Below are 22482 nucleotides of genomic sequence, written 5' to 3'. Positions count from 1 at the left end.
CACACTGCTGTGATCTTAACTCAGACCACATGATTAAATCCCCGCCATCTTCAAAATGCCATTCACACTGAGCTCATGTCATGAAGCAGGGGCATGACTTCCTAACGATTAGAGCAAAACCAAAGCTACATGGCGTTTATTCTAACTCAACCCCGAGCCCCACCACTTCCTGCACTGTATAACAGTTTATAAACATATTCATGAATAAGGGCATGCTCCATATTTGAGGTTTAAAATGTAAAAAAAAATAAAAATATCGCTGTGTGTATTCATGTGGTACTGAACGCTCTGTGGAATTCTACACGACCTGCCCGAGATTGACTTGGAGGAACAAACCATTTGCTCACGGGCGGGGGGGATGACATAGCACTATAGAAGCAGGTGTACTTTAAAACATGAGATTTTTCTTCTTCCGAAAGCATATAATCGTACAAGTTAGCATATATCAATTTCAATCGCATTAGTGACTACAAAATCATTCCGAAACAGTTACAGACAAACCACGTCGACGCACCCCTCCCCCCGGAACATCGCGCTAGAGGAACACTCCACCCCAGTCTGCGCTGTACGTGCAGATTTCGTTAGCGCGAAGCTGTATGTGATTGTACGCCGTAGCAAGTGTTTTATTTTTTATTTTTTTCCTCCCACTCGCCGCGTTATACGTTTTGGTTCAAAACTTCAGCATGTCGGTGGCTTTCGCGCCTCACAGACAACGCGGGAAGGGTGATATTACACCCGCGGGGATACAGAAGGTATGGTGATGGTGTTTGGGAAAGCGCAGCGATAATACAACGATGCTAGTCTGTTAGCCTGGTTTAGCTAATTAGCTTGGTAGCACTTGCTACACTTTTAGCTCCGTGGCTTAACTTTAGACATAAATTAGAAGATGCTATAAATCTCTAATACGCATATCTAAAAAAAGAAACAAAAAACAACCGTGCTTGTATATGCAACGTTTATTTTGAATAAACAGCACTCAAAATGTTTTTTTTTAAACACCACAAACCGCCATGTTTAACTAGCTCACTTCAAGGCCCAGGTTGAGTTCCAAACGGCGCACTAATGACTTCATAGTGCACTAAGTAGGGCGTGGAAACCGTTATCTCGTACCCTAGGTAGTGCAGCAGTATGGAGAACTGAACGCGGTTTGGGATACAGCCGGTATTTTCCGTCGCTATATAACTGACTGCAATTAACGTTAGCTGTTGCCTTTGTTAGCTAGCTGGTAGGGTTAATGCCTCATAATGTATACATATACATAAAAGCTGAAAACCTGTTGTATTTTAATTTGATTTAATTTGACTAAATCATTTACATTTATTATGATAGTTATTTTATAAAATAAAGAAGGAAACCATTATAAAGTAAAGAGCTAGTGAGTAAGGGTTGGTTTACTTGTTTCACTGTAGCTTCACATTAGTGCTGTTTTGTGCCACAAAAAAAATAAATAAATAAAAAAGGGAAGATAATTTAGCTTCATTTAACATCTTTGGTTTGTTATTTGTTTTTCCTCAGCTCATTTTAGATTGTAGTTAAATCCATGAACTCGCAGTAGTACCAGGCTTAACTCCATTTCAGTCTCTTTAATTCTTTGCTATGATTTTTTCCCTAATCATAGACAATGATTTGGAGCAAACTATATGCCTTTTATAGTGGGAAATAAATTCTTAGTATCTATTAATTCCACCCTGAAGACGAGCAGAGGGAGTCCAGAAGCTGAATCGAAAAGGTGTTTGTTATTATTATTTATTATAACTGGAGATGCACCGATACTAAATTTCTCAGCCGATACCGATAACCGATTATTCAGTGATATCGGTCGACACCGATACTGTATAATTAATTCCACAAAGTACTACTGTCAAAGTTGTTTGACAGTAACTGGTCTCATAAACATAAAACACATTACTCTAATTAACATTAACACATGAACTAAATTCTGAAGATTAAAGTGAGATTATTAACTTATTGAATGTTATTCATTCATATTAACATTGACTGAATTCTAAAAAAAAAAAAAAAAAACCTCCTGATAGTCTCACATTCACTCTCCACAAACAAAAGCATTTCTACTCCATCACAGACATCAAACTGGTAATATATAATAACTTTTTTATATATTAACATTCACTGGATATGAAATATACTACTCTACGAATATATTTTTATGTGCAATATATATATTTACTACTTTTTAGTCAACTCATCTTCATTTAAATCTTTCAACAGTGTACTGGCGCTTTAATTCAGCGATAGCAGCTCGGCAAAAATATTATTTAGACACGACGCCGAAACTCCCGCTTCACTACTGCGGCGTCCGGTGTAAAATTTTATCCGTGCAGAGATTACAAACTGGAGTTTTGTCGTCATTCCACAGAAGAGACATCTTCTTTACACGCAGCACCAAATCCAGGTGTTTTCCCGCCCTCTTTTGATTGACAGGATATAATCCGCCCTGATTTATCGGACGTTTTTAAACTATCGGCCGATAGCCCATAGCGGGGAAAATAGCCTTTATCGGCCCATACCAATTATCTCTAAGTATTATTGTTCTTATTCCTCAGTGAGTCTGATACAAGAGCAATTCAGCTATCGCAGAAATCACAGAGATCACTTCATATACAACACATGATTATCGGCTTTGGTGGGAAGGAAGATCCGCATCTAACTGGATCGATCTCGATCACATCGGTCTAACAAAGGAGGAGTAAAGACAGGGTTACACGGAGTTACTGGACTGCTACGTGATTAGATTTGTGCCAGAAGTATTGAACGTAACTTTTCAGAAATATTCGCTGAGACGGGAAAACGCTCCGACGTTGAAAACGGTGATCTCCGGGGCAGAAATGGAAATAAACGGCGTTCTTTAATGTTTTTTTTTTCTTCCTTCCAAGCTTTGTTTTTGCTAGGTTTATGAAGTGCGCTCGCCATTCTGGGACAAATCTCGTGTGGGTGGGGCTTAACAACGGTTTACTCTCGTTGGCTAGTGAGAATGGTTATAGTGAGTATCGTTATAGGCTGCGTCCGAAATCGCGTACTGTACTATCAGTACGCGTGTGTGGGTTTTTCTCACATACTGAGAACTCGGACACACTACCCCTCTGGCGTGCCGTTTTTCGCCTGCTGTGTGTGGTTTCGGACGCAGACGTAGTGTTCGTACATTGTAGAGGAAATGACTTCCTCTTACTGAGTCAGTATATTAGTTCGTGATTAATATTTGAGGTTTTGGTATTCTCGTCGCCGCCATCATCATCATCATCCTCCTCCTTCTCCTCAGCTGGACACTCGAGCTATCGATCTAAATCTCACTAGCCAATGAGAGTAAAGCATGTTAAGCCCCGCACACATGCTAGATTTGTGCCAGCGTGGCGATCGTAAACGAAAAGTCCGGCAGCACGTTCACAAACTACGATTAGCGAAAAGCAAGCTTAGAAAACCGTTAACCAAAGAACGCTGTTTATTTTTGCCCCAGAGTTCACTGTGTTCAGTTTTAGTTGGGGGGGGGGGGGGTGTTTTTATTTATTTCTTTTTTTTCCCCTTCTTTCTCATTGTGTATTTTTGTTCGTTTCTTGAAGAGTTACGTTCAATACTTTTGGCCCGAATCTAATCCCATAGACTGCACGGTTCTCTATAAAACCGCCTCAGACCGGTTTCTTCCACGGCGCCAAGAAATCAGAAACTAAAACCTTGAGTATGTGATAAAGGGAAAGCGTCGCGTCACGTACTGGGTCGCTGCAACCTCGGAAATATAAAACGGACTGAAGCACCAGCTGAAACCGTGTGCGGCAGATCAAAGCAGAAATCCAAATATACAAACATACAGATATGCAATAAAACCGTTAATAAGATGGAGAATAAACTATAAGACGTTACCGCTACTGTATAGTAACGTATAAGTGACAGGATTATATCTGTAAAAGGATTACGCACGTGTAAATGGCTTCAAGGCACAGCTAAAAGAATCCTGCGCTGGTGGGCTGACTCACGTGCGTTCACGCTAGCACGCAACAAACCGTTGGGTTTTCGTGCACAGAATGGAGGCAGGATTTCAGCGACGTTTCAGTTCCCTAACAGGACATCCTGAAGTTTTCTTCCACACTAATCTGTCAACTGTTACAGTTTTCCCGTACGTAAAAACGACGACACCGTGTACTTTTTATCCTTTTAGAGTTACGTTTAACGTTACGTCGCCGGACATGCGCAAAACGAGATCTTCCCCATTTTCATTCGAGTTAAAACACTGACTCCATGTCTGTGTGAACGTAGAGTCAAGGGCGTTCGCGTCACTTCCGACTGCGTTTAACAGGTTTTGTGCTTTTTTTTAAAAAAAAATGTTTTTATTTTTTCTCAGATTGGCGAAATCAATCGCGCAGTCGCACGGAATAGTTTTGCGCGGTCTTTCACAGCCATGTTTGTTGGTAAACGAGACCTTTTAGCTGTACTCGTGTTCGAGGCACGTGAACGGAAGAGGGTTTCGGCCGTGCCGCGATGACGTCACGTGATGCGTCTCGGCTCAAATCTGTGGTAATTATGAACAATTGTAAGCTCCTCAGAATATTGCGGCGTTTGCTTGGTTTCGGGTTCGTTTCTGTGATGGTGAAATCCCGGAGGGACCGGCGCGTGGTTTATAATCTGATGAAGTTGGTGCCTTTTAAAGAAATCATGATTTCTTTGAAGCTCATTATTTGCATGAAGCTCCGCAAGAAATGGGGAAAGAAAGTGCTGGGCGTTTGTTTATGAAGTAAGGAGTAAAACATGTTCTAGGTGTTGTTCTAGGATAATGATTGACGCTTGGGCGGGGTGATGCACCTCAACACAAAGTAACAGCATGTCCCAAAGTGCTTTCTTCCTGTTTTGCTACAGCAGTTTGCCAACGATTTTATTAACGAACTTGACGTTATAGTATTTAACCGTTTATAGTTGTTTAATATTGTGAAATGTCACCACAAAACAAGTTCATATTAGCACTTGTGTTATAGCAGCTGTTAACAGTCGTTCCCTCACCAGCTTCTCTCTCTCTCTCTCCCCATGTGTGTCTCTCTCTCTGTGTCTGTCTGTCTCTCTCTCTCTCTGTCTGTCTGTCTGTCTGTCTCTCTCTTTATCTGTCTTTCTGTCTCTCTCGCTCTGTGTCTCTTTCTCGCTCTCTGTGTGTCTCGCTCTCTGGCTATCTGTCTGTCTCTCTCTCTCTCTCTCTCTCTCTCTCTGTCTGTTCTCTTGAAGAAAGCACCCATCTCGAAAAACTTAGTTACAGCCGTCACTGTGCTGCGGACACTGGAGACTCCTTCCTAAAAATGTCCGAATGAACGTCTTCACAGAGAAAACGTCACCGTATCCACGACTTCACCCTTCCGAACAAATCAGATTCGAGCAGCGTGGTGTAAAGCGGAGTTTAGCCTGGAAGAGAATAAAATGCATTTGTGTTTGTGTGTCTTCCCTCCTCAGTTACTGGATGAAAACAATCAGCTGATTCAGTGCATCATGGACTTCCAGAGCAAAGGGAAAACAGCAGAATGTTCACAGTGAGTTCCTTCACACACATCTAGCGCATATGGCCTCGTATCTGATCTCCTGCTGAAGTAACTCGCACAGGAATATTTCCAGACATTCACGACAGGAGACGTGTCCTCGGTCCGTAGGCGTGCGTGCCCGTGTTTATTAACAGGACACACACAGGGAGAGTCTACGCTAATATCAGTCTCACCCTGGGAGAAGCTCGGCTTTTGTTTGTATCTAGTTTTATTTTTAATTCCTATTTTAGCTGTCGATTTAACAATCCGTCACGGCCACGACCGTTTCAGACACAGCGCATCCGTAATGTAGAACTGTTTCTCCCCCAAAAAACGAACCATTAGTAATGAGTAACGCGCTCGGTACCATGCCGTTATAGGAAATTAATTCAAGACGTGACACTGCTGTTGTAGTACTGTTGGATAATGCAATTATTTTCCAATAAAAGCACGTTTTGAGATGTTTCATTCCTCTTATGACCGCAATTAGCCAACGATTAAAAAAAAAAAAGGATTTATTAAAGAAAGACTGTACGTCTTTTATCCGTTTATAGTTACTCGTTTCCTTGCCAGCTTGTCTTTCTCTCGTCTCCCTCTTTCGTCACGTCACTGAGAAACCAGAAAAGCTCCAGAAACAGCTCCTGTCTCGTGGTAGAAAACGCACCACTGACACTGGAGACTCCTTCCGAAGATGTTAACTCTGCTTGCAGAAAACGTCACTGTTTCAACCGTCACGGTTTACTTCGTTAAATTACGCCCCATCCATCCATTTCGTTATTAGGATTAGATCAAGCGTCTGACGTACAAATCTCTGTGAACGAGTTGTTACTAGCGTTAATGTTAACGCAGACAGATATACTGTCAGAGCTACCGAGGCCGAAAATTCATCAACGCCTTCTGACCAATCAGAATGGAGAATTTTTGTGTGCACACTTGAGAGTTTACGTGTCTCTATCTGGAATTGTCCTGCACTGTTTATTAATTGTAATACCCAACCTGTTGTGTTTGTCTTCTAGCTACCAGCAGATGCTTCACAGAAATTTGGTCTACTTGGCCACAATAGCAGACTCCAATCAGAACATGCAGTCTCTCCTCCCGGCCGTGAGTGTCGTCTGTGTTCCTTCTACAGAAACTAGACCAGTTTGCGTCTCCTACGTCGTGTGTGTGTTATCGTCTGCAGTAACATCTTCTGTAATCCACTTCTTCCCAATGCTAGTCTTTACAAAGCCTACAGCAAACAATGACATTCTGTACAATCGTGTGAAACACACGGGTGTGCTGGTCAGGTGTCCACATACTTCTGGCCCTATAGTGTATTACGTAAACGCGTGGATAATGCATAATGGTTATAGATTTAATAACTGTATCGTTGCTCTCAGTAACGAGAAGCTTAACGATTAGACGTTAAAGCACTTTAGTGCCGTGATGTCATTCCATATGTCGGTGTATTCCCTTTTCAAACAGGAAGTCAAGAAGGGAACATGCCAATTAATTCCCCAGTATGCCCAGTAGTGTCCGATACGCACCATACCTCCCAAAAACAGTGCAGCCCAGAGTTTAAATAGAGCCGGCTTTCAGGCATTTTTGATCGGTGTGGAGTTTTGGGTCTGTTACCAGCCTGCAGCGGTCTTTTCCCTCGACCTCGTCCTGCCAGGGCGTTAGACACCGGCATACACCATCACTTAATACGAGGCGGTGAAATAGAACTGCAAGCTTTCTGGATGACTTCTGATCTCTCTGAATGCTTGCTTTGATTCTTCCCAGCGCATCATGCCACAGACCATCACGGTCATCGCAGCAGCTCGCGCTGACTCTCTCTTTTTTTTCTTTTCTTTTTTTTTTTGGGAGCGAGGTCGTGCTCGTTTGAGTCGAGATCGAGATTTTTGGAGGAGGACCGAGTGCATAGGCACGTCAACTCTGACCATATTTTCAACCCAGAAGGGCTGTTTGGAGGATGGATAACGTGGGAAGCTGCTCGAGCAGCGTGTTTTAATGTTTACTAACTGATACTGTAGTGAGAGATCAGGACACGTGTGTTGTACGGAGCGTTCGATCGGACGCACGTCGAACGAGTCACGAATGCGTTTTACACGCCGAATTTGTCACCGTTTTCCTAGAAATCGTGTTTAATTAATTAATTAATAACTGTCTTCCAGTAAAGCAGGAATAATCCAGGTGTTTAAACAGACCTGTTAAATATATTGAGTGTTAACTGTTTGTGTTCTATTACATCAGCATATAACTTGATTTCATATGTCTTGATTTCTGATTTTCTGTAGGCGGTGGTTTAGACAGACAGCAGTGTGCACTCTGCACTGCAGAGCAAAAACCCAATTTGAGTTTAGTTCTAACACACCGCTGCTATTTACAGCCCCCCACACAGAACATGGGCATGTCAGGAGGCATGAATCAGAGCGGTGCGCCTCCACAGCCCCCCCACGGCCACAGCATGCCCTCTGACGGCCCGCCTTCTGGCCCACACATGCAGAACCAGATGAACGGCCAGATGCCCGGTAAGAGAGCGCCATTTAACAATATGGACAAAAATCCCGACATGTGACGTGATAGATCAAGGCTTTTAATCGGTCATTACTCAACAGTGACGAATTAACAAGGTGTGTTTTCTCTCCAGGACCGAACCACATGCCCATGCAGGGCCCAGGGCCTAACCAGCCTCCAAACATGCCAACCGGCTCCATGAACATGCCTCCCAGCAGCCACGGCTCCATGGGTGCCTACAACCATGCCGCTCCCTCCTCCCAGGGCATGAGCAGCCAGGGCCAGATGAACATGAGCCAGGGCCAGCCAATGGGAAGCTATGGTCCCAGACCCAGCATGAACATGCAGCCCAACCAAGGTACTGCTCTGCTGATGACCGGTACTGCATGACACAGACTGTGTGACTAACTATTTAATCATTATAGTAATACATACCAGGGGCGGACACGTCAACAATTCATTAGCTAGCATCTAACCAGTCCCATGCAACGCTTGCTGGAGGTCCAGACTGAAATGCTGCAACTAATGTCATTTAACACGCAAGTGTGATTTGAAGACATTTTGGAGCGACTTCACGTAGCCAGAGTCTCGACAAATAAGCAGCAAGTCTTTTGGCGAAGATTTCAGCTGCGAGCTTCGCTGCTCTTTCGTCACACGTAGATTTGAGTCTGGCTAATGTCGTCCTTTTTGTTTCAGCTCAATGAAGTGTTTGTACCACAGTGCTGTTGAATTCTCAAATCTGATCGGCCTGGAGGTGCGCGTTAGTTCTGTATAACAGCACGGGCTCGGAAAGTAGTTCCAGCCGTAGTTCCAGCCATTCTACACAGGGACTTGTAAGGCAGATGCTAATAATAATAATAATAATAATAATAATAATAATTAATAAACTGATGTTGCCTATGTGTTACCTCATATTTATACCCCTGTGAAACAGGAAGTCATGGTTGAACATGACTGTTCCTAGTCACCAAGGTACTAAAAAAAAAAATACTTCGAATATATTTTTCTCATCTTAATTCATAGGGGTGCCAATAATTGTTGCACACCTATGTCTAACGAAGATACATTTATTTTGATAAACCTGTGTTGCGTTTGCAATTGTTTGAGATCTATGACAGCAGAGTATTTCTGTGAATATCAGAAACAATGAAGACAATTTTTCACAGCCTCCTTTGCTCATATTTACCAAGGGTGCCAATATTACTGGAGGGCACCGTATATAACCTGTATATAGCCGTTTAATTAATGAATTAAACGCTGTAATCGTTGGGAATAAAATCGCTGTGGTATTAGAGGAGTAACCCACTGCAGACTCTGCTGTGACCCGGCGTGCGTTACTTTCTTATATTTAAACATTTAAGCAAACGTTTTTAAATGTAAAACGCTCTTTGTGAAAAGTCCGTGAGTATTATGTTAGTTATTTTTTTTCTTTCCCTGGTTCTTGGATGAGTGAATATAAAAAAAAAAAACCACCCTGGTGACCGTTAAGTCAGCTGATCCTGCTCCTGTCGATTTAAAAAAAAAAAAAAAACTTGATCGTTCGGATATGTAATATGGCTGTCCTGGGCTCCCCGGCTAACCTCCTTATTAAGAGATTATAGATTCTAATAACGTTTACAGGTGATGTATTGTTTAATATCCGGATGTTAAACTATCTTCTGTAATATTCCTGCACTCATGTCTAAGTTTAAAGAGCCTGAATACATATAATTAATGTCTATATATATATATATATATATATATATATATATATATATATATAATTACACATACATATACGTGTGTGTGTGTTTTGGGGTTGGCTGTAATTGAGAGGGAATTGCTGGCGTATTTTAATAGCCTAGACATCATTACTGATTTGATAATGGAAGTCTGATTGGTTTTATTTGTTTGCTCTGTGACTTGTTGCACTTTGTTTAACATCTAATGTGCAAATAGTGTTTGTTTTTTTTTTTTTTAATGTCTGTGAGCTCTAAATGGATTCTAAAAAAAAAAAAAACGATGATGGTATTATCTTTATGGAGCTTTTGTGTTACTTAGTTTAAGAGTGCCTGAACATGAGGTTTGTTTTTAGGTCCCATGATTCACCAGCAGCCTCCCACGCAGCAGTACAACATCCCCCCTGGTGGCGGCGGGCAGCATTACCAGGGACAGCAGAACCCCATGGGTATGATGAGCCAAGGCAACCATGTGATGGGACAGAGGCCCATGCCTCCTTACAGACCACCTCAGCAAGGTTCAACTTCTTCATTCACTTACTGTCTTGGCTACTGTTAGTTATAATAACAGTGACCATAATCACCATTTTCTTTATTTTTTCATACGTTAACACTAGAGATGGCACCGAGCTAATGCCCGTTATCGGTGTCTGGCTGATACCAGCAAAAAAAAAAAAAAAAAATGGTGGATTGGATATTAGGGAAAACGTATTGGATTATCAGATCCAGTAACAAATGCCAAGGATTGAAATCGAATTTGGGGGAAAAAATGCATTTCTAGAACTGGAAATGTTTACATATAATTTTTTCTTGTATTATATTAAAATTAATCCATTTAAAAACAAAACAAAACAAATGTATTATTTTTAAAGCGGAGTAGTTTGTAAAGAATACAATATGGGATGGGTATCGATATCAGCTGATACGCAAGGTGTTATTTTCGCTATCGGAAAAGAAAAGGTAGCATCGGGTCATTTCTAATTATAATTAACACGATTATGCATGACATCCCGCACTGTACTCACATTTTAGTCCTCTTTTTTTTTTTTCCTCCTTTCTTCTTCGTCTCCTTCTTCTTCGTCGCTTTTCAAAAAAACAAAAAAAAAACTGTATATGAATCATTTACTAACAGCCCAGGGTCCTGATTTAAATTTCATTCATCCGGTTAATAAACAGGGTGTGTTGAGGAAATTGTTTTACACCGAGTTAAAAATTAAAATTAAGTTTGTTCATCATGATACCTGGTTACACACAGTGGTGCTTGAAAGTTTGTGAACCCTTTAGAATTTTCTATATAGCTAAAACATCATATTTTCACACAAGTCCTATAAGTAAATAAAGGGAACCCAATTAAACAAACGATGCAAAAATATTCTACTCGGTCATTTATTTATTGAGGAAAATGATCCAATATTACATATCTGTGTGGCAGAAGTATGTGAACCTCAAGGATTAGCAGTTAATTTGAAGGTGAAATTAGTGTCAGGTGTTTTCAATCAGTGGGATGATGATCAGGTGTGAGTGTCCTGTATTTATTTAAAGAACAGGGATCTATCAGAGTCTGATCTTCACATCACAATACATTCTACAGGGTTCACGAATTTTCAAGCACCACTGTGTTAATTTCCATGTTTGCCTGTAAGTGCCTAAGATTACGAATGTGCGTGTGTTTGTTTTTGTTTGTTTTTTTTCCTCCCCCAGGGCCGCCGCAGCAGTACCCAGGCCAGGAGGACTATTACGGTGAACAGTACAGCCACGGAGGCCAGGGGGCACCTGAGGGTAAGGAGGCATCTTGTTGTCTTTTCTGTCATACTACAGCAGTCGTTCCTTCCTGTAGCACCTTGTAACTGACCTCGTAATCTCATAAATACCTCCTGGATTTGTTTTTAGTGTTTATGTTTTTGTGTACAAGTGTTCTACCATAGAACCGGTCTTTTGTAATTTTCAATCTGCCTTTTGTCTTGAATAAAATTGCCCGATTGAGTCTATTAGACTATAACGTTCAGCGCATTTTGTACCAGACGCCGTAACTGCTGTGGTGTGCTATATGTACAGATGTTCCAGATGTGCTGCTTAACACAGTGGCTTGTTAATGTCATTGTAGTCTGAGCGATTAAGTAAATAATGACGTCAGAGCGCCATCTGGTGGCCATTCAGCTAACAGCCATGAGTTATAATGTGGAGAAGAATGACAAATTGTGTGTGTGTGTGTGTGTGGGCATTTCTGACAGAACGCACAATCTTTACACTGTGCTGTTAGAAAGCTAGTTACACCTGGGTTATTTATTTATTTATTTGATATTTTAATGAAGATTCATTTTACTTACATTCTTGAAGGCACTTATCTTTGTGTTAAATGTTATTTATTCATTAAGGTGTACATTTTTTGTATATGTTCTGCTCCAGTAATTAACATCCCTCCCTCCCTCCCCCCCTCTCTCTCTCTCTCTCTCTCTCTCTCTCTCTCTCTCACTCACTCGTGTGTGTGTGTGTGTGTGTGTGTGTAGGAAACTCACAGTATGGTCAGCAGCAGGAAGCCTATCAGCAAGGCCCCCCTCAGCCTCAGGGCTACCCAGCACAGCAGCAGTACCCAGCACAGCAGGCCTACCCAGGCCAGCAGCAAGGCTACGGTGAGTTGCACAATACCGCAGTACTTTAACACAAAAGTAAAAGTCTTCAGGTTTTGTTCAGACCAAAAATTTCAGGAGAGCACCGCAAGGTGGACGTGGTTACCCGATTCGTTCTGCCATTCGTTCATCCTGAGAACTAGGCAGGGTTAAGGGCCTGAGTAGAAAGACGTTCAGAGAATAATCCTTTTCCTTAGTCAGTTTCACACGAAGGTTGATTATTCTTCGCAAAATCGTCATTAAAGTCATGAAGGAACGGATTAATGCATCAGCTCCACCTACAGCCTCAAATAAGTTAGGATACAAAAAAAAGCCTTGGCTAATCGTGATTTAGCTCACTGTCGGCACTCGTCACTCATCGTCCTGGGTTTTTGGCTAGTCAAATTGGCTAACTTTACACACAGCTTAGCGTCAGTTTTGTTTATAAACAAGTTCAAAGAAATGACGGTCAAATGGTTTCATAAGTGAGGCCCCAGATTCACAAATTCATGGTTTAGCCATAGCATTTACAATGTTTGGCCCCTTTCTACAGCGATACAGGAGACACCTTTAAAAATAAAAATAAAAAAACCCTCAGCTTTCTTGATTTTTCACCTAGAGCAGCAATCGGATTATCACCGAAAGGGAAAGGACACGGCACTCGAACCAGCCGCATTTGGTTCTGGTGCCTTTTTCAAACCTGTACCAGTTCCCTATCTCTGAAGTGATATTTGAACCCTTTGCTATGAGCTCAGTTTCTCTACTTGCTATGCTTTTCTTGTTAGGAGTGTTGGCTCCTCGGGATATAGCAGTATTAATAGTTTATGTGCAAGTTCATGTGTTTACTGCGTGTAGACAAGAGAGAAAGGTGGCCAGGTTATGGCTCAAAGCGAGTGTGACTGGGAACTCTTCGTCCTCCCCCGGCCCTTTTTTAAAAATTTTATTTTCCCTCCTCGCATCCTGTCAGCTCATCTCTCCTTCTCGATCTGGCTGGGCTGGAGGCTTCTCACATCTTAATGATCTGGTGGAGAATCGTGCGCGCACACACACACATATGCACCGCAAAGCTGCGGGCACCATCTGGAAGACGCTCTTCCATGCGCCCACAAGGTTAAGATGGGCCAGTGCGCCTAATGATCCTGCGTGGGCTCGTTTCGAACGAGCTGAAACAGAGCGAGCCCAGCACACACTGCGTAATGGCCAAAGCGCTCGGCCGGCCCACGTCACTCTTAATGAGCCTGGGCTTTTTTAAATCGAGCTTTATGGACTCCTTGATGTCGGGCCACATTAGCAGGGCAGCGCGCTTCTCTTGGGTCCGCCGCCAGCATTACGCGCAGTCGAGCCCAGCGCCGGCCTTCATCCCACTCCTACTCCTCTTCCTCCGAGCCTGCACGCTGATTGATTCGCTCTGCGGCGGCGTTGCGTTTGATTCGCGCTCACCGGCACTCAGATATCGACTTTCATACGGAATTTCGGCAGACGATTATAAAGAGGCGCAGAACGTACCGTTGCGTTTGATATCCAAAAGCACAGCTGATTTGTATGGCGACTTTTTTAACGTGGCAGGCAGACTTGGGCTCGTATCAGCAGTCAGGGCTTGGTGTCTTGCAGTACGCTGACTTTTCTTGTGCTGCTCGTCTTTGTAGGGCCTTCTCAAGGTGGTCCTGGTCAGTACCCCAATTACCCACAAGGCCAAGGGCAGCAGTATGGAGCATATAGACCACCTCAGCCTGGTCCTCCACAAGGCCAACCACAGCGCCCATACGGTTATGACCAGGTAAGTCCGCAAGAGAGAAAACAGAGTTAAAACATTTGTGTTAAGGGAGTTGGGATGTCTGTACTTGTTTTATTTGGAGCACTTCAACCCAGTCTTTAATGACGTCCAGGTAGTCCGCTTCTTCTTTCAGTCCTGCTTCAATGCTCAATTATAAAGCAGAAATCTGTTTATTATTATTATTATTATTATTATTATTTTGCAGCAGCCATCCTCAGTCCTTTATTTATCTCTCCCATTAAAACCAATTCCTTATCTAAACAGGGACAGAATAAATGAGTGGACTTCTAACTCTGATCTAGACTGGGCTGAAGTGGGGGTAGATGTGTTCTGGTAGCTCCTGCTTAAAGATAAATAAATAAAAAGGATGCATGTGAATCACAGAGCCAGTGACATGTAAAAAGGATTAACGTCACTGAGCCAGCAGCTCATAAGCTGGTCCTCTTGTTGCCTCTGTTATTCCTGTATTTCTCTGTGGCCCTTGGCGAGGGGGCCACTCTGTTCCTTTCATATCTCTATGTTTGAACATTCAGGGGCACATGAGGAAATAACGAACGAGTATTTCAACCCCTGACTAGATGTATAAGAAGCAAAGGTAATTGCTGCCGTGAAGCGTTTGTCCAGATCCAGTCATTTGAACTCTTAGCTTTTTTTTCCCCTCCCCCCCACCTTCCCACCTCCGCTCTTTCCCGTTACTCTTATCTTCATTGTCTTTATTTTTGGTCTTGTATTTTACATTGTTTTGTAATCAGGGGTCGAAATAATCCTCAGGTCCTTGTTTTAAACGGATGAACAGTCAGTTGCGGGGCGGCGGGGGGGATATAACCCGGTGGTTATAAATTGTAAATATTTGTACTCGTAACACTTGCATCCAGCTTTTTTTTTAAGATGTGAATTTGTATATCGTTATTAATACCCGAGTAGTGCAACAACCGTGGATGTTTTTTTGTCCAGATGTTTAAACCCCTTTTTAGAAATATATATGTAAAATACTAAAAAAAAAAATACCAACAAAATGGCCAAAAGGTAACCTTCATAACACGTCTTTCTTTCGGTCACTTTTACTCCTTTTCTCTCAAACTGTTAATGTAAATCTCACACACAGGAAATCGTGTCAATCATAATGCATCTTCATAATGCATAATGCAATTTCTTATGCATTATTTGCTATATAAGCTGTAATGTGGTTATATTAGAACTGTGATATGTGTTATATGATGTTGTATGTAGTCTGTTATTTTTCTGTCCTCATGGCAAAGCTCTTTTCGTTACATAAGCTAAGGAAGGATATAGATGGCTTGTTGAGCTCTCAGTTTCACGGTAAGTCAGGGTGTAGAATATGACCGTTATTACACCGTTGACCTTTTTCAAAATACAGATTGCAGTGCGTTTCTGTCTCCTTACGTTTTCCGCAATTTCTGGAAAGACGTGACCTGCAAATATCTCTTGTGAAGTAATCAAAGGCTGCGACCAACTGTTATTTTAGTGTTGGTAATAAATAGATTAATTTGTTACTGTTGTTTTTTAAAAAAAAATATTTTTATTAATTAGTTAATTCATTTTTGTCGATTTAAAATAAATAAATAAATAAAGCCCAGTTGGTCGTACTGTTTTCTGAATTGAAGTAGTGCTTCTCACACTGTGTCCTAACATAGCCCGGCTCTAAACAAATATTTTTATTATTGAATTTGATCGAGTTTTGTCACTTAGTTGTTGCAGCTCGACAAAACAGTAAACTGCCACTAATTTTCCTTACGCTTTTTTTTCTTTCCCTAATTTGTTAAGTTTAATATCGCTCTGCTAGCACACATATATTATATTATGTTGTATTATATTGTATAGCACAAGTAGCCTAGAATAAATAAGAATAAAATGTGATCTGTGTTTCACGAACAGGACGCGTATTCCACCTAATTCTGTATTCACGTAAACATGTGAAAGTCGCTCGTGTTGCTTGTAGTTTGCCGATTGTGGGCATGTAGCGACCTCTACTGTTGTAGATTATGGGCGTGAACTGTCCAGCTTGAGAAACTGTAGTCAGCCCCTACAGGATTTTGCGCTCGCAGAAATGAAAGTAAAGTCACGTATACCCCACAATTATTCTCGCCGTTTTTCAAAATTACGGAGGATTTTCTGCAGATTTTGGCCAAGACTCGTGATTTTACGTCATCACAGCACGCGTTCAGTCAAAGCCCTCTTCGATTCATGTGCGTCGACCATGAGTACAGCTAAAAGGTCTCCTTTTCCATCAAACATCACTGTGAAAGACCGTGCAAAACAATTCCGTGCAATTGCAATTTTGCCAATGCAGGTAATTTTAGTTAAAAAGAAAAAAAAAAGCACAGATAACTTTGCATCTCAAAATCAAGCATTTGATCACAAACGAAATCCTGTACAGACTGCGTAGTAAGATCGACCGTACTAGCTGTGTAGACTTACCAAAGGCATCAGCGATCTGTCTCTGCTGCGTCCTTCCAAGCTTTATTTTTCTCCATAAAGTCTCTATGCACATTTAAAGGAGTCATCATATTTATATAATTATTTTGTTTATTTGTTGTAATGGAATAGGTTAACATGCTTTAATGTTCACAAAAAACATTATTTGTCAAATAATGTACATTATTGAAGTACCTCTATTCCCAGGCTGCCTGAAACGCTCCGATTTCTCCAAAGCCCCTCTTTACGAAAAGCCCAGAGTGCTCTGACTGGCCAGCTGACCCGTTGCGTTGTGATTGGTTAAAAGTCTCACGCGTGAGTCGGAAATGTAACAGCCTTTGGGTTAGCTCCAACCGCCAAGTCTTCTAACGCAATTGAAAGCTCCTAAGCAACATGTCGTCGGTTTTACCGTATCAGTTCTGAGCCAGATTCAGAAAATGCGGATCAAGACGAAGCAAGTTTGCAAGCGCGACTTGAGCAGAACATTTCACAGTGACATGTTTTTATTTTTTTTATTTTGTAGCTCTCTTACCTTTCAGATACGATGTAAATTCCGACCCCGCCTGTGGGACTAACTGTGCTGTACACAGCTTCTGCGTGTACATGGGTACTCACGCCATATATCTTTGGAAAGCTAGGATTATTGTGATTTGGATTGATAAACCGTTTCACGATACAAACACAACAGCAGATACAATCGACGTCCGTCAGACCACCAACATACAAACAAACATTAAAAAACTGAGGAAACTTCAGCTAGCACGTTAGCAGAGCTCTACAACTGCTACTTCATAAAATAATCACACACTTAACGGGTCCTGATTCAGAAGCGTGAGATTGTCTGAGCAAAGTGAGAATCGCTCCACTTTTCAGGAGTAGTCTTCGTGTGTAGCCTGCCTCGTACTCGCCCAGGTTCAGGAAGCTGTCCTCCGTAAGATGTGCCGTGTGTGCATAAAGTATTGGGTTGTACTGCTCAGTAACAGCGTCATAAATGAATAGTAACCACTGATTCCTAATTCCGTCCTTTTTCGGAAGGCTAAACGAAAATGCACAATGTTTCCGCGACATGGCGCTTGCATTTACTGAAGCTCTGCCGCCTTTCTCCATGGCTGCCTTTGGGCGGGATTATGCTGATAGTGCATGCTGTGACGTAGAGGAATTACGGAAGTAACGTCTGGACTTCGATCGGCGCGTTTCGGGCAGGTCTGGAGCAGTGTTCTCTGAGCAGATAAAATAAATCCCTTTGGTGGAGACTATGGTCTTTGTGACTTTGCAGATCTTAGACGTGCACAAACGGATACGTTACACACCCAAACAGAAGGAAAACGTTAAACATCATGATATGACCCCTTTAATGAGAGGTCGTATATGAAAGGATGGGATGAAACCACGGTAAATTTTTCTTTTGTAATTGCACGTGGGGAACTAAAGAAACATCGGACCTCACACGCAACCAGATTGGTCTGAGATCGGATTACTCTCTCGCTCTACATCCTCATGATTAGTTTGCATAGGGAACATCTCAAGCCAGACATCAACTTGTCGTTTTGACCGTGAAATCGTTGCTGGATCATGCACATAGATAGAAAATGACTGATCTGACTAGTGTGCTAGTGTGAACGCAAGTCTATCTGGGTCGAATGGTGTGTAGTGTAGAACTCCGCCCATAACAAAAGCTGAAACTTCTGAAAAGGTAAGAACTGTTGCTTAAGGAGAAGATCAGTATCAGTCATTAATGTCAAGAGTGTTTCATAATATTTGTTCTTTTAGGTGTTAGTGTGTACCACTGTGATTTAAAAATAAATAAATAAATAATTGACCAGATTATCTATCCTACCGTGGTCCATGATGCAGTCCAACAGCAACGTCTCTAGCCCTAAATTGGAGACACACGTTGTACTCATAAGAGACGCACCAGGCAAGATCAATCGACGACAAGGTTCTCACACGTGTAATAAATGACGCTTGTACGTTTGTAATGAATGCATCTAAAAATGCTGAAGTGTTTTATTAACATCTAGCATGCAGGCTCTTGAAGAAGTGACACCGGAGGATGAGTCAGAAGCTTACATTCTCGCTGTTTTTGTTTGTTTTTCATCATCCTCAGGGTCAATATGGCAACTACCAGCAGTAAACGAGAGATGCTCTTCTTCCTGTTAGAGCGCCCGTGTTGGCGCTTTACGTCTTTCCGGACCTGCGGAAGGGCTACGGCTCTCTGAGACTCCCACTCCCCTTTTCTAAATTATGAAGAGATGGATCACCCCCCCCCCGTGTCTCTCTCTCTCTCTCTCTCTGTCTCTGTCTCTCTCTCTCTTTCTCTCGTACAGAAAAATCCAAACACACTTCTTTTTGGGCATAATTCTTCCCCTGGTGCTCCGAAACACACTCTGACACTGGATGAAACTTGGACAGTACATGTTTTCCTCGACCAGTCTTTTGCGTTGAGAAGATCAGGCCCAAACCATTTTCTTTTCTTTCAGCCACTTCCTGTTTCAGCAGATCACATGGCAAGCTCTAACCCTCACTACTTATTCCTGCAATGACACGTTTTTGGTCTTTTATCACAACCCCTCCATTCTATCCAAAGCCATCTTGAAAGCAGCAATGCCTTAAAAGAAAAAACAACAACAACAACGATGACGAAACAAATCGGAGCGGCCTTATTTAATTTCCACAAGAAAAACCCGGGAGGGGGATTTCGATATCCTGCAGCACAGGAGCTTTTCATCCTGCTGCAGTATGTTCGTAACCATCTCTTCACTCGATTGCGTGAAAGTTTATCTAGCTGAAGCAATAACGTGGGGAGGGGGAGCGGCCCAGAGAGATGAACTTGCACAGGGAATATTCTTCTTACATGTCAAGGTCAAACTTGTATAATGTACAAATGTATTTTATGCTTTCTAGATAGAGCTTACTTTGTACTGAGGATTTGGAAACTTTAGCTCTAAATATTGTACTTTTTTTTTTCTTTTCTTTTTTTCTTCCCCCCTCCTCCACTAATGTCTATTAGGTGTTTTCTTTCTTTTTTTTTTTTTTTTTTTTTTTTTCCATTTCTTTCTTTTTAAAAAAAAAATAATAATAATAATTGTTGTCCCTTCCTTCTCTAGTCTAATGTCTTTGGTTCCTCCCAGCCATGCTGAACCTTGATTAAACCCATCTGCTACTCTGGTGGTTCACGTGTTAATTGTCCACAAGGGAGCACTTCGTTTTTAAGTGCAGCGACTCGGCTGTACGCGGGGAGGGAAAAAAAAACAGCCCCAAGAGTGGACAGTCAGGAGTCGCATTCAAATCGGAGTCGTAGTACAGTGAGACGAGTTAAAAGGAGCATCGAATTCTTTCATACAGGTCCAGAACAATCCAGATGTTGTTTTTTTTTTTTCCAGATATAGTGAGTAAAATTCATACCGGGCCCATGATTGTGAAGATGATGAAAGCATCCAGACACAGACGGGTTTAAATAGAAATCAGCGTTTACATAACGAAAAAGAAAATCAGTTTTTGAGCTTGCATTCAGTCTGCTTTCGAAACACCAAGCTGCTCTTAACAGCTATTCTGTCACTCAGTCAGTCAGTCAGTCAGTCAGTATGAAGATTAGGGAACGCATGTTGCAAATTTGTTCAGCCACCACGGTGACGCTGATCGTGGCGCCTGCTTATTCTGGTCCTCTGTACATTTTATTTTTCCTGTGAATTTTTGTTTTAGCAGGCCGAAAATGTGAATCGGGCTTTTATTTTATTTAATTTAATTTTAAGTTCCTCAATAAAAGCTACAACCAGAGCCGCCTTATGTTTGAGCGTCTTCAAAATGGTTACTTTTCATTGAGGGTGTTATTCTTCTTCTTTTTTTTTTTTTTCTTTTTTTCCCTTCTTTCCTTCCTTCCTTTTTTTTGTATGCAGAAAACATGGTACTGGTTGTAGCTTTATAATTTTCCTACTAACTCCTCCTAATGTGTAATTCTGAGCATGTACTATGATGAAGTTTGAAGCCAGCACACTTAACACGGGTACTTGGACCTGTGTATGGTTTTCTTTTTTGTTTTAGGGTTGTTGTTTGTTTTTTGTTTTGTTTTTTTTTTGCTTGGTTTTTTGTAACGTTTTGGGTAGGGATGGGAGTACGAGATCAGAATGTACGAGTGTATTTGTGCTGATGAGGAATAATCATTTGGTGCTCGGTATCATGATGCAACTCAAATGTGCCATGACTGTCTCTTTTTCCATGACAATGTAAAGTTGTACATCATTGTAACTGAACAAAATGGCTGAAATAAATTATTGTAATACGGGTTTTATTTTCATAGTTATCTCCTTTTTTTTTTTTTTTGGTTTGTTTTGTTCGATGGGATGGAATGTTGTGAGTGGTAAGTAGCCACAAGTGCTTTTACTTCATGCAGCCTTCTATAAGATGCTAAACGGGATGAACTGGTATACATTTTGGAAGTCCGGACTAGGGCTGCATTTGTATCAGTACTGATATTAGCCCAGTACAATGCTCATTTACTCTTAGTCATAAAAATGTTGCATACCAGCATCCAATTCCACATGATACTATGTGACGTAATCCCTAATGACCAGATGACCCGAAATGACCGTGATCTGGACATATTTCCAGGGACTACATAATGTGTAATTCACACCAGCGCCAGCATCTTTAACATGAATCCTAGCACAAGGAGTTCATTGCTCATAGTACATGGCAGTGAGGAGCATAAGCAGAGCTAGACAAAAATTTCACATAATCTATTAATGTGTTCTTCCTGATGTACAAAATGAGTTACTGTGAAGATCAGCTCTCCTGTGGTTACTTCAGAGATCTTGATGGAAACGCTAAAAAGCCAAGCTCAATGGAGAAACCTTTTGAATCAGATGAATGAACAGGATAGCAAGAAGCCTCGTCTTTAACGGCTTGAGTCAGAGATGGTGTATCTGTCATATGTCAGGGAGTCATCCCAAAAACGGTGCCAAGATCAACGTGCCCTCCACCATGAAGTGCAAGTACAATATCGTGTCATCAGAACCCCATTCTGCCTACATGATGAAATTAAATGACAAGTCGAGTACTCTCACGTGTGTCTGGTGGTCTGGGAAAACCCTTCAGTTTTTCTGTTTCAGAACACTACAGACTTTCCCGAACTGAAATGTGTTTCTCTTGCATGTATCTCAACCAGATGAAAAGTTCTAGGATTTTAAAGAGTCTATTATGGTGACCCATCACAGCTCCAGGGTCCCCGGATCGATCCTGAGCGTGGGTTACTATCTGTGAATAGTTTCCTCTGGATTCCTCCCACCTCCCAAAACATGCATGTAGGATGTTTTTTTTTTTTTTTTTTTACCACTATGTTAAACATGGCATGATCTTCTTGGGCAAAAAGCACAAGCACAGGTAAGAGAGTAATTTTCGTACCTTTTTGGTGAAAAAATATTAATGAATGTTAGCCTGAATTCAACCACTGCGACATCTGATGGGTTTTGCCAGATCGCCCCACACAAGTTCCTTAGGAGACATAACCTTTCAGAGAGGCGTTTAATTTTTAGCGAAGCTGTACAATGTGAAGATGATGGCGTGTACACACATGGCAGAGGGCAAGGTAGTTGGCCTGGCAGTTTAAATAGAGAAATCAGTTGTTTGTGGTGTTGAGAGCGAGAGCCTTGCTCGGTGCAGCTTCTCTAATGTGTCCAGCTGCATGGCGAGAGCACAGGGACGTGTTCGCACCTCTCTTCCTCTCGCCAATGCGATGGAGGGACTACGCGTCACGTCAGATGGGGAAAGATACAGATGGCATGCCAGATGTGTGGTCAATCAGGCTGTGAATGTGTGAGTGTTTGGATGTGTAGAGGATAGGCTGTTTAGGAAACTCTGCTGAGTGAGTGTGCAATAGAAGAAAATTCTATTTATATCAATGTTTAAATGAAAATGGTACCAATCTTAGCTGGATAAGGTGCATG

General features: G+C 41.7%; 1 protein-coding gene across 4 annotated transcripts; it reads left to right on the top strand.

Annotated features, from left to right (window-relative positions):
• The first annotated feature begins 250 nt into the window (after positions 1-250).
• On the top strand, positions 251-20823 carry ss18 (SS18 subunit of BAF chromatin remodeling complex). Of its 4 annotated transcripts, XM_053629678.1 has the most exons (11): positions 252-752; positions 5443-5519; positions 6524-6608; positions 7879-8020; positions 8140-8364; positions 10081-10242; positions 11426-11503; positions 12232-12354; positions 13977-14107; positions 14638-14699; positions 18648-18756. In XM_053629678.1, the coding sequence occupies exons 1-10, from the start codon at positions 684-686 to the stop codon at positions 14653-14655; spliced, it is 1110 nt and encodes a 369-aa protein (XP_053485653.1). In that variant the 5' UTR covers positions 252-683; the 3' UTR covers positions 14656-14699; positions 18648-18756. The 4 variants fall into 4 exon arrangements, 3 of the variants coding, with proteins under 3 accessions (XP_053485652.1, XP_053485651.1, XP_053485653.1); XR_008386350.1 differs by having other exon boundaries at positions 251-752; positions 13977-14699; positions 18648-18733; XM_053629677.1 differs by lacking the exon at positions 14638-14699 and having other exon boundaries at positions 251-752; positions 18648-20823.
• Positions 20824-22482: the final 1659 nt, after the last annotated feature.

The sequence above is a fragment of the Ictalurus furcatus genome, chromosome 7 (assembly GCF_023375685.1).
Source record: "Ictalurus furcatus strain D&B chromosome 7, Billie_1.0, whole genome shotgun sequence".
Classification (NCBI taxonomy): domain Eukaryota; kingdom Metazoa; phylum Chordata; class Actinopteri; order Siluriformes; family Ictaluridae; genus Ictalurus; species Ictalurus furcatus.
The sequence above is the reverse complement of the archived record's forward strand: the minus strand, read 5'-3'. Positions and strand labels throughout refer to the sequence as shown.